Source organism: Prorops nasuta, unplaced genomic scaffold (assembly GCF_024137725.1).
Source record: "Prorops nasuta isolate Cenicafe-Biocafe unplaced genomic scaffold, Cenicafe_Pnas_1.2 PNAS00019, whole genome shotgun sequence".
Lineage (NCBI taxonomy): Eukaryota > Metazoa > Arthropoda > Insecta > Hymenoptera > Bethylidae > Prorops > Prorops nasuta.
The window spans coordinates 167,150-179,320 of NW_027116816.1; the positions used below are offsets into that span (position 1 = coordinate 167,150).

Below are 12,171 nucleotides of genomic sequence, written 5' to 3' on the forward strand. Positions count from 1 at the left end.
GCGTCGTTGCGGAAAAATCACGTGACTATGAAGCATGGATAAAGAAAAAAGAAATAGTCCAGTTGGCGCGATTCGTGCACGAGCGAAAATAAACAACGGTTTATCCAAGGAATCGATTTTTAGGTATATATAAAAAAAGAATCGTGTGAAAAAGTGTTCGACTATACATATAGTGTAACTATTTTGCAAAATGTATCAATAAAAATGCGAATAATACGTTTGTGGTAGGGGAACAAACGTTGAGTTGGCCTACGAAAGGATTATTAATTTTGAAATAGTCTAATTTGATGCATCGTGTGATTCTATAATACAATGCACATGAATGTACGTAGATATACATATACGGTGGATGCTTTGCACGGTAGATGAAATATAATTCAGGCAGCACAAATACACGAGTTGCAGTTATTACTGCCAACAACTCAAGCATTTGTAGCACTGATGGGTACGCGAGTTGCTTTGTCTGTTGGCAGAAACTTAACCCGTGAGGCAACTAATCTTAAGAATATCCAGCCACAGGTTGCCTTCTCTCAAAGGAATCCGTAATCAGAAGCCGCAAGATGCTCCGGGACAAAATTGCATGATATATTATGATTTAAATTTTAGTCATTTTGATATCTCATTATCCTCGGTCTATACTTTTTCCCGCAACCATAAAATGTACTACGCGAATTTCTCGCATGCCAGCCTCACACCACGCGCTACATGCTTATAATGTATTATGGTATTTATATACGTATTTTTCATCAAGAATCGCGGGAGCTTCGTTTCTCGAGCGAAGGGAACATTTTAAATTAAATAAAAGAACGAATGAAAGAGGCGGAGGGTCGCAATTCGAGCAAGAAAATCAAAATTTTGTCATCTCTTCGAGTTGCAGGCGGGGAATAAGGGTAGGGGAGAGAATCACACCCTCGTTAACCTCCAGGGCTATTGGATTTTAACCTTCCTACACACGTTTATAAAGATATGTATATGTATGTACTGCGTAAGCTGTCATCGTTGATTTCCGAGCGTTGCAGAATTCGACCGATTCCTCATGTAATATATGATGTATATACATACGTATGAAAAGAAAGTGAAAGTGCTTGTAAGAATAACGGAGGAAAAACTTGTGAAATTTCGAGATTGGTTTTTATCTGATTCCGCCGATCTGTTCGATTCGGAAGAAATAATAAAGGTGTGTCTCGAGTGAGAATGAAGGTATTAGAGTAAAAAGTCTTTTTCGAATGGCATGCATATATAAAGTATATCGTATAGGTTCTTCTGATTGCGAGTGGAAAGCGGATTGCCGCGGGGCGAAGCGTAGAGACGTATAGATGAGGGCCGAGAGAGGGTGAGACGGAATCTCTTCTAGCTCCAAGCTTTATCCCGGGGACACAATTTTCCCTGTCATGAAACCATAAACATCTCGGAGGATCTCGCGCACCCTCCGATGGCACACTGCTCTGGCGCTGCGGCGCACCCCATAATCTGGCCGCCACTCTAGCGCAACTCCCGCGCGCGCCTTTCTAGTCCCATTTAGATAAACTCGTAATCTAGGCGCCGTTTCCTACGGTGAAATATTCCCCGTGGGCGCTACGCTTCGGTCCTGCTTCCCCCCCCCCCCCCTTCTACCCCCTACCACGCTATTTTCTCCGCAAGCGTCGACGAGGGCTGCGAGCTTTTCTCCCGTGACCTTGCCGCGTCGAGTTTAAAATCGATCTTAACCAAGCGACGATAAACTTCGGAAATATACGTATATATATATATATATGTATATATAGCCCACCTCCGAGAAGAAGACTCATCGAGAGACGAACGCGCGCAGCTTAAAGCTAAATGCATTTTATGCTTATATTCTCGCAGGCCCTCGGAAATTTTTATCCAAAACTCGTTAAGCTGCAAAATTGCTTGGCTATGATTTCGCTTAAAACCTGAGGAGCGACGTTTTAAATGAAATTAATGTATTCTCGATTATGGCGCATTCTCTAACGTCAAACGATGACGAGATGTGGATATATAAAAATGAAATGCAAATGGATTAATTCTTTTGGCATAATTTCACGATTTTAATTAAACTAAAAATGTATATACGCCCTAGTTGTTCATGCATATTTTTCGACGGAATGCAAAGTCTAAAACGTCAACGCTGATGCAATAATAAGCTCTACTCTCTTGATGGCTCGAGAGATATCCTAATTTCGTAAACGCGACATGAAAAGCATGTAAGAGATGAAGTAGAGAGAATGATTATGGAATAACGGAATATTTGAATTACGAGAGGGTGCGACGCGGCAGATACGAAAGAGAAGATGGGGTAGTTCAGCTAGAGCCACCTATCATCTCGCTAAATTATTTGCATAAACAAATTTCTCTCGTAGCGCACAAGCCCTACCTTCTACGAGTGTCTCCTCTCCCAAATATGCATAGCAGTATCATTCAACCCTTTTGCGGCTAACCTGCACCATAATTTTACACAGAGTTCCATAAGAAACTCTAACTACTATGCTCCCCCTCCCCCCACCCGCACTCCCTGTGAAATATATATTTATTTCTATTAATTCAAACAAACTTGACTCTCTATCGCAGATACAACTCACGACTGCACAGTGCACGCGCTGCTTACCCCGTCTATTCCAGACATGCAACTATACCATGCTGCGCCTTGCGTTATTCTCACTCGAAAAAATTAAATCATCAAAATGTAAGTTTCAAACCACCACCTTTAATAAAAATGCAGAAATTTATGAAATGTTTGGTCATCATGCATTTATATATGAAAGTTGATTAAAGTGGAAAAAAGTTTTTTATACGCTAGGTAAGGTTTTTCTAAGCTGCGGGCAGCATCAAGCACCGTAATTGAATCTGTTTGGATAATTTGTTTTACGTGCTATGGAGAAAGAAAGGATGAGATAATGCAAGGTCGTAAAATAATAATTTCACCGCGGTATAAATGAAATGACTTACACACATATATCTCACATTAATGTATAGATATAGGAAAGGAATTATTTACGAATAGGTCAGGCGTAATGAATATTTGGAGCAGACATCCGAATGGGCAATCAACGTTCGAATGCCTTATGCGAATGGACTATTATTCGCGCCGCGTCCAATCGACATTGCAACGTGAAACGCCGGCGATTGCCCGATACATTCATTATAAGCCTCATTACTTGTCAGTTAAAATCGCTCGTTGTCTCTGTTTTCATTTGCAGTCGAACGAACTGATTGCAATTCCATTGTCATTATTACGTTTTTTTTTCATTCATTACCTAAAATTAACATATTTTGATACGAAGAGGTAACCGAACGAATCACGTATACAAAATGCAAAGGGAAATGAGAAAAACTATATATTCTATTAAAATGTTAAAGTTGAAATTGATGAACCATTGGGCAATAACGATGGGTTTTATGAGAATAGACTATTAATTACGTGTAAAATCCCTGTGAATTGTGTGCAGCTGCGCGCGCGCGCGCGCATGAGGAACAGTTGTCGAATATAATGGGGCCAAATAGTTAAAGCAATCGGCAGAATAGATTTTCATCGGATGCTGATTGGCAGCTGAGAGAATGTAGAAATTTGGACCTAACGATAAAGCAAAGGCCGTGATGATGGTCGTCGAGACGATAGCTGGAGGTGTTTTGAGAGTCGATAAAGCGCGGGTTAATTGCCAAATGAAATTAAACAGCAGTTAAACCCTTGAGTCTTGAGTAATTATAAGAAGTTATAAGGTGCCTCTTGTAGTTTGGCTTCACTTTTCATTCGCTTCTCCTCCGATCTTCTGCCTCACCTTCTCAGCTACGCGACTCTCTACCTCCTTCATCAACCTACTCTACCCGTCTGATCCCACCGCTCCTCCCCTTTTAAAGGCAGTATACCCAGGGGCCGTTAGCTGCAATCAAAGTTAACTCGGAGTTATGGAGGAAAACTGCAGAGCGGCAGTTAATGTTTAACGGGACTGTTAAATGCAGACCCTCACCCCTTCTTTCGGTCTGGCCTTTAAGGCCATTTCCACTCGAGCTTCGAGAGCCAGTCCACAACTTCCTAATGTATCGCTGCTTTCGATTTGCCTACCCCAAATCCCACTCTTTCCCCCATTCAACTGCAATCCTTCAATTCGACCAATTGCCACCGTACGTTATTTCATTCGCAAATTCTATTTGTTATTAAAAAGGAACCTTTTTCATTGCTCCTTTTATAGCCTGTACGTGTATGTATTGTCATTTATTCATATTTATGTGACAAATGACTCTGAAGATACAAGGGATGGTGTGTTCCTTCTGGAAGATTGAATTGTTTTTCGAGCAATACGTACATCTATATTTCACACGTGCTTCTCCCAAAAACCACCAGATTTTTTGCACTTTACAGAAAACTGCTCTGCATACATTTACATGCGCAAGTTTCGTATATATTTGTAGCATCCTTTCTTGGTAGCTGTTCCTCGCTCTCCACCCCTCGCTATATCCATGACTTTCTTTCCTAAAGTTGCGTCGTCGAGGCTTTTCCAGCCAGCAGTTATTTTTCTGGTGCTCCAGCGGAGGACATGGTCCTTTGGTGATTAGTGCGCTCATTATACGTGCGACGCTTATGATGTTTGCACCGAGAGACAAAAGCTGCGAACAGGAAAGCATGTGAGCAAACGCTACAAACGTGTACCTAACTCGCGAAAATATAGCCTCTGCGCATACTCGTGCTAAGATTTATTCGGAATGAGAAACACAATTCTTGCGAAGCTTGAAGACTCGGTATAAATGTAGGTATGTACCTATACGGACAGGTGATAGTGACCCACCCGAGGCTCTAGGTTAAGTTATACTTGACCCTTGGCGCCTCGAAGCTTTTTATAGCTCGGATTGTGGTCGGACCGTGAGAATTTACAGATTTTGCAAGAGAGAAAATAGTGGGTGAGCCAAGAGAGATGTTTTTTAAGGAGTGTTACATACGTATTCGCGCATGTACATATCGACGATGCCAATGGTGTCATCAGCGGTGAGTAAATATATAGTATACACACCGTTGGAGAGCGCGAGTGGATAGGATACGTTAAATCTGTAGGATTGAGAATTTAAATGAGAAGGACGGAGGAAAGGAGAGGGGTGAGTTGGGAGGGGAGAGGAGAAGAGAAGAAGAGGAAAATGGGGCTAGTCCCGATCTTTTTCCTCCGTGGATGGAACAAGGCGCGTCGCCACGGCCGAGCCGAAACACGAGGAAATTAATAAATTGCTCAAACTTAAGTCAGCCCCTAAGTGCTGGAATAAAGGACCCTCATAAATTTCATTCCACGCGCCGAGCACCCTTGCTCGAGCGGTTCCCTTCATCCTCGAAGAAGGAATGCTCTCGTTGCCGTTGAGCTGCTGCCTTCCACCCCTCGTGCTATTCGAGCTTGAGAAATTTCAAAAAAGGAAAGGCGTAATGTGTCTCAAGCCTCGTCAGAGGTAAATACTGAGAAAAACGATTCACGACGCTGAGTCGAGGCATAATCGCGTAACACCGAGCCATATCTTGGATGAAAAATCCTTAAAAGCTCCCTACGAGCATTTAACTATTACCCTTTTTGCAAATTTTATGCAACGAATTCTTATAAATTATCCCTTATTTAACACTGACGTTGTGGAAAAGACAAGATCTAGTTTCGTGCTATAAAGGTGCAATTTTACAAGAACTGGCACAAATATATATGCAGTAGGAGAAACCATGAATGTGCGTGTATCCTTTCTGTATGAAAGGATGCATGAGAGAAAAAAGAAAAGGATGAGCGATTGTGTCAAGGGTTGCGAACGAAACGTCTAGTTTTAGGAAGCGAAGGCTATTGCGCAGAATGTTCCAATTGTTTCCAGCTGGCCGTTGAATTGTAGATACGAGGCTTGAAGAGGCGTACAATGGGTAGCATGCATCGTTTTCGCCTTATCAAAGAGGCCTAATTGCATTTGGGCAGGTGGATGGATGGTGGGGGTATAAAAAATGAAGCATGAATTGGACAAGGGCTGTCAGGATCGTCGATGGTGTTGGTTGTTGGGCCGCAGCAGAGAGCTAGGGTCGCAGATTTGTTGGACGATGCTGATGGTTGCGAATAGGTGGCGGTATAGGTAGAGAGAACTGCGCTGCTGGTGCTGATGGTATTAGTAGGCGAGGAGGGGTGTCGGAATGAATAGCAACGTGAAACAAAAGCGCAGGGTTACAAATGGCGTGTATTCGCGACGGCATTGTTTTAAATGGCTGTCAGGCGCCCGGAATTTATCCCGTTTTCCTACGTGACAAGCGCCATTAAATTTATTCATTCACCTACACCGCTACATTTTGAATTACAAGAATCCTGCAAGATTTAGTAATATACACCCTATCGACACCACTGATCCAACGAATTTTTCACCGAAGAAAAGGTAAAAACCTGTTGTAGCTCGGCTTTTTTTATCCTGGAATGAAGAAGTATATGGGAGGAGCTGGATGAAGATGGAGAATATCGGGAGCTGGTACGATGAAAGGGGAGCTATAGGGCCGAGGGGAAAGAGATAGCTGCTGGGAGAAAGGGCCGAGTTTGAAAAGGAGCCGCGACCGGTTTCGAGTCGCGTTAATTCTTAATTCCTTAATTTCAAGTCGACCGTTTAGTGCTGCAGCAAAGAGTTGTTAGCTTCCCACTGCTCTAGCCACCTCGACACTTACCTTTACCATCGTTTCAGGCTCCAACAGTTATCAAAGAAGGAGACGCGGGGGGGGGGGGGGGAGGGGAGTGCGGTGATTGTGAAACAGGAGGTTGAAAGGGAGCGTAATTAAGCTCTCGTTCCTCGGGGATCCATTCATTTTTCACAAGCCATGTTGTCGGATATCTTCGTCTAAAATGTAAATCGCCTACGCTTTCAAATTACGGCCTACGCTCGTGTCCGGTCTAAGATGTTCCAGATGCTTATTGACCGCGCCCCGGGCTGTATAATATCTATCATCCTCTCTCTCTTTAAACTTATATCATATCCCATTTTGCACATAGTCATTTCCCAAAAACACATTTCCCTCCGTACAGCTTCGATCGAGAGATAAGCGCATTATTTCAATAATATACAAGCAGAAGACTCGGATCAGCATGATTGCAAATAACCCTTCGTTTATTATCGGTTATCGAGAAATGATCGCTGCAAACGCAATTAATTAAAATCAGAAAACTGTGTCAATACGATTGGTGGTTTTTTAATCATCTCTGATTATTTCAGCGTTACTCGCCCAACTCTATATCGGGGACTAGTGATTAACCTGTAATATTTAATCGCTCTTTTGAATTTTCTTCAAGTACGCGCCTCGCGCGTGTTGCACAAAATTACGTACAAGTTGCGATGGACAAACTTTCTTCCCATGCATGCATATAGATACGAAGCCGAAACGATGCTCTTTCGCATGCTGGATTGGTTGCAAAATGGCTGAAACGATAATAGTATACAAATGCAGTTATCCAATCAGCAGTCATCATTCCAAATTCACCGAGGAATATTGAGAAAGTGAGAAAGCACCGTCCAGATTCCGGTTTAAGAGAAGACATATATAGCAGACGTAATCTTTCTATCATTATTCCCTAGGTAGTTGGCTTGGAGACACTATCTCTAGATACGAAGGCATGCGCAGTTAGCTATATAGTTATGTGAAATACTTGTTTACTCCACGAGAAAATGGGTGGATTTGTAAGGGAAGGTAATGCATGATCTAGGAAATGAAATGAAATCTGTTGGAGAGGTTGAGCGCGCGCGTGAGTATCCGTTGCGATATTATCGGTGTAAGTAGGTCAGATAGAGGACGCATGTAGTTCAAAGGAGCTACAACATAGGAGGGAGGGAGCGAGCGGTTCAGCGAAGCCCTGCACCACGAAACTCTGTACTCTGGCCAAGCGATATACTTTCTGGTCGGCTTAAGAAGGCTCGCCGCTCGGCTCGATGGGTAAGGCTAGTAGTGGATCAGGCGAGCTCCTGGCTCCTGGCCCCTGCAGCTAGTACGCTCCGATATCTAAAATACGTTTCTGAATGGCGCGCCATGATCCGCGAACAAACGTCCTTCGCTCCCAGTTGGCTCGATTCCTGCTTCAACGAATCACCTCCTGTTTCCTCAGAATCGACACGAACACCGAAAATCCGGCTTCCCCCATTTTCCCTGGTAAATTCCCCGATCCCGTCTACTTATGTTTCTCGAGAAAAACGAGGATCTCTTCCGAAACATCGGCAAAAACTCCGGAGCCTCCTCACCGACACTCTCCCTACCTGTTTTCTTATTTCATCTCGAAGAGCCTCTTTTATCAAAGATAAGAGGAAGCGAAGATGCTTCCCAGGATCCATCTGCTCGACTAAACTATATTTCGATTGATCCACGGACCCCATAAGAATTTATGACTAATACAGATTTTTCCTCGAAACGAGTATTAGCGAGGTACATGCACGATATATATGTTTATTTCGTAGAAGGGTCAATGCGCAACTCAGCTCATGTTCCAAGCGCAGTTTAAGCTCGAATGAAATATTTTGCTTATCCGCAATTTACATTTCGTACAAACGTTAATTTACTGTAATTTTAGCTGCTGCGTAAAATCAATAATGAGTCCAATTATAGCTGTAATCGTATTGCAATAGCAGCTCGGGGGCAATTCGAACAAACTAATGTCGTGCGAAGTAATGAGTGTGTCAGGGAAGTACTAGCTATAATCCCAGGCTGTCAATTAATACACCAATAGAATCTCAAAAGTCTGACACAATAGCACTTTTAACACATGGAACGTTTCCCACTTATTAGCAACGTCGCTTATCTCCGTTTCTTTATCAGCATATAGATAGACCATCTAATCGCAATGATCAATTGTTTCGGCAGAAACATACTGCAAATTGAAAGAATATAATTTCCATTGTACTTACCGGTCCGAATTGTTCGAAATAATTTTTCACATCTTCCAGCGTCGTCGGCGCTGATAACCCACCGACGAATATTTTCTTTGTCCTCGTCACCATCTGTAAAATAAAGAGAAATTTCTTTTTCAGTAGATGGACAAAATTGTAAGGGGTGCGTCTTATACAATGATATTCTCTTTATTTATTTAATTCTTGAAAACTTCCTTTTACCTAATATTCAAATTATGATTTATATATATATATATATATATATATATATAGAGAGAGAGAGAGAGAGAGAGAGGGAGATAAGGGAATGGGAATAATTTTTCAACAGCTTTATACACCTTATCTTTCATCCAATCCACTCTTCAGTTCTACAGAAATGTACGGCTGCGAGGATACTACGGATAAATGAGCAAAGGAACTTACTCAGTGATCAACGTAATTAATAAGATCTTCAGGGTATTGGTGTAAGATAGCGCGGCAATTACAGGGATGTTTCCGCAAAGCGAAAAGGATCTCCGGTTTCTGTAAGAAAGTGAAGTGAAGCAGACTCGATTTACCTTTCCTTGTTGTATCGACTAACGGTAAATGAAGTTGTGGAAAAATTTATAATGAAGCTCTGAGATATATTGAGGCTAAGGTTTAACAAAAGGAATTCAGTCTAGATTTGATTAATTCTGTAGAGTTCGTGTCTTACGTTATAAAAACTTTTTTTACCCTGCTCATTAGCATTAACGAATGCATTTATTTTGCACGAACTTTAGAAATTTATAAGATTAACGCAATCATCGTGGTCGCAATCGACGGCGCTTTGCGGTAAAAACAAATAACAGATTAAAAGTCACTCGAGGATATCTTTGGTAAATGCAAAATGTGATACGCTTAAAAAGAAGGTTTCTTTCCCGACAGATGGTATTACGTTCAACCAAAGGTTAAAGGTTGAGCGTAAAAGGAATCAGAAGAATATCTCGATTCTAAATGGAAAACGCTACGAGTTTTGTGCTACGGCTTTTCATTGTATTTCTGTGTGATACTATTTTAGCATAAGCGTCTATCATCGATCGACCGATTGTTTTAAACCGAGGAGCAAGAATTTTTCAATTTATAAGATTTATAGCCAGATAGTCGTTGGCAATTGATAGATATAGACATTGATAGTCTAATATCTAAAAGCTTATTGCGCAATCCTTTCTTACAAATTAATAAATCCATTAAGAATCAGAGTTTCATTTTAATATAGGCAAAGGTTATCAAATTCAAGATGAGAGTAAAAGTTTTCTCTGAAAAGATGAGAAAAGTATGGTTGGGAAGTTTTCGAATACCGTAAACTCTGACAATTTTAGTGATGACTGGATTTAAAACTCTCTCTGCATTCAGCTAGTATGAGGCAAACCGTGATACAAGTCGTTCCACCTAGCGCTGCCAAATTCAACTCTGCAGCTGCATCTTCCTTCAATCGGTCTCTCTTTCTCTCTCTCGCTCGGCATTTATGGATTGGAGGTTAGTCGTGAACTCGCCCGCCGAAAGACCGACTAATCAGCGAAGTGTATAAGCCTTGAGTATAAAAAGAAAATGGCACAGGATTTTGAAAATTAAATAAATCACTCATCGTGATTTTCCTTTGGAGAGAGAGAGAGAGAGAGAGAGAGGGGGGGGGGGAAGAAGAGCAAAGGCAGTGGAAGGTTGAAAAAGGGAAGAAAAGAAAATTACAAAATACCGTGGAACCGAGTGGAAGGGAGTAGCAATGGAGGTGGTGAGAGTGAGGTGGAGGAGGAGGGGAGTGGGGGGGGGGGGGGATGATAGCAAAAGAGGTGAAAGTAGGGGTAGGAAAGGACGATGTGACGAAGATTGGCCTGAAAGATGAAAAGAAGAAAGAGAAGCTAGGTAAAAGAGGCCACTTATACGAATGAAACTACTGCAGCTATTTTCGCTCTGCTTCGCGTCCGGAAGTGCCGAAGGAGGGAATTAAAGTTTCCTGATATTTTCCATGCTCCAGGACGATTTCTGCCTAAGACCCGGGAACAGTTGAGCTGTTGAAATTTTATTACGTTCCGTTTCTTCGGGCTCGTCTGGTAATGAGCGCATTGTCGTGCAAATGAGATACTCGAGATACTTCAGCGATGTGTCTCGAGGAGGACGTTGTCGTGGACTCTGGTCTCTAGCCAGCCTTCGCGTTATTGTTCCGTTGGAAAGCGATATCCTTTCATCTCCGATGATTATTTAAAGCTACGAATTTCGACTACTGCAGCAATATAGGATCGTACGTTTTAACTATTTCTATCGGTATATATTTTCCTCGTGTCATTTTCCAATTTCAATCTTCATTCTCAACTTATTAAACTTTGCAATATTTCAGATGCGTGACATAAATGGCGCAATTTACGTTGGCGTATAATAGCAGTAAAGAGTTATTAATTCCATTGATAATTATTGAAAGATCTTGTGGAAAACTTTGGCTTGTGTGTGCTCCGGACTGCCACTGCGCTATAAACGTCACACCGTGTGTAAGAGCATGACGTCATACTAATCATTTTACGTCACACATCTGGTAATGAAAAAACAATAGAAATGTCACGGAATACAACCTTGTACTCAAAACGTACAAAATTTGTATAATACTCTCTCTCTCTCTCTCTTTCTCTTTCTCCCTCTATTGTAGTCATTTACCAATCACTGATTGTCATTTTGAAAACTTCTCCAACATATGACGGTGACCTAAAAAATGATCGCTTTCCTGTACGCGAGAAACTTTAAAAGCACGCTCTTATGCGAAACTTATAGGGTCCATATATGTTATGAATTTATGCAGGTTGTGAAATATTATACCTTAAAACCTACAAAACTTTATGATGTAATTACATTTTTAAATATGATACTAGGCTATAAATGTAAATTGTCTTCGTATGCTATACATATATGACTGTGAAACCCGGGTCCATGTTTAATTGTCGAGTACCTAACCTCTTTGAAATAATTTTACAAAGTGCAATGAGAGAAAGTATCGTAAGGGCATTGATACCATGGTGCCTTGACGTACAAGTTTATTTCAGAAGCAAATATAATTAATCCCTATTTCGACATCTTAAAGTCTCTCTTTGTATGGGGGAGCCGTCAAATTTTCTGATAACATGCACAGTTCGCGCAAGACATTACAAAGCGCCATTGCTAGTTTACGATAGTTTTATGTTTTATATACATCCGTGTATGCACGGCTTTTTGACATGGTTATAAGTCTGAATTGTTGCGCTTGCTTTCTCGTAACTGCGGTGGATAAAATTCGGATGATCCGCGAGCGCCAATCGATTAAAAAGATACACGGCATGA

General features: G+C 41.5%; 1 protein-coding gene across 3 annotated transcripts in view; it reads right to left on the minus strand.

The window, feature by feature from the left end:
- Rbp6 (RNA-binding protein 6) overlaps positions 1–12,171 on the minus strand; it is a 509,520-nt gene that overhangs the window by 115,586 nt on the left and 381,763 nt on the right. For all 3 annotated transcript variants that reach the window (XM_066739196.1, XM_066739197.1, XM_066739199.1), the window contains one exon: positions 8,869–8,961. In XM_066739196.1, the coding sequence (XP_066595293.1) occupies positions 8,869–8,961 (93 nt within the window). The remainder of the gene's footprint in view (positions 1–8,868; positions 8,962–12,171) is intronic.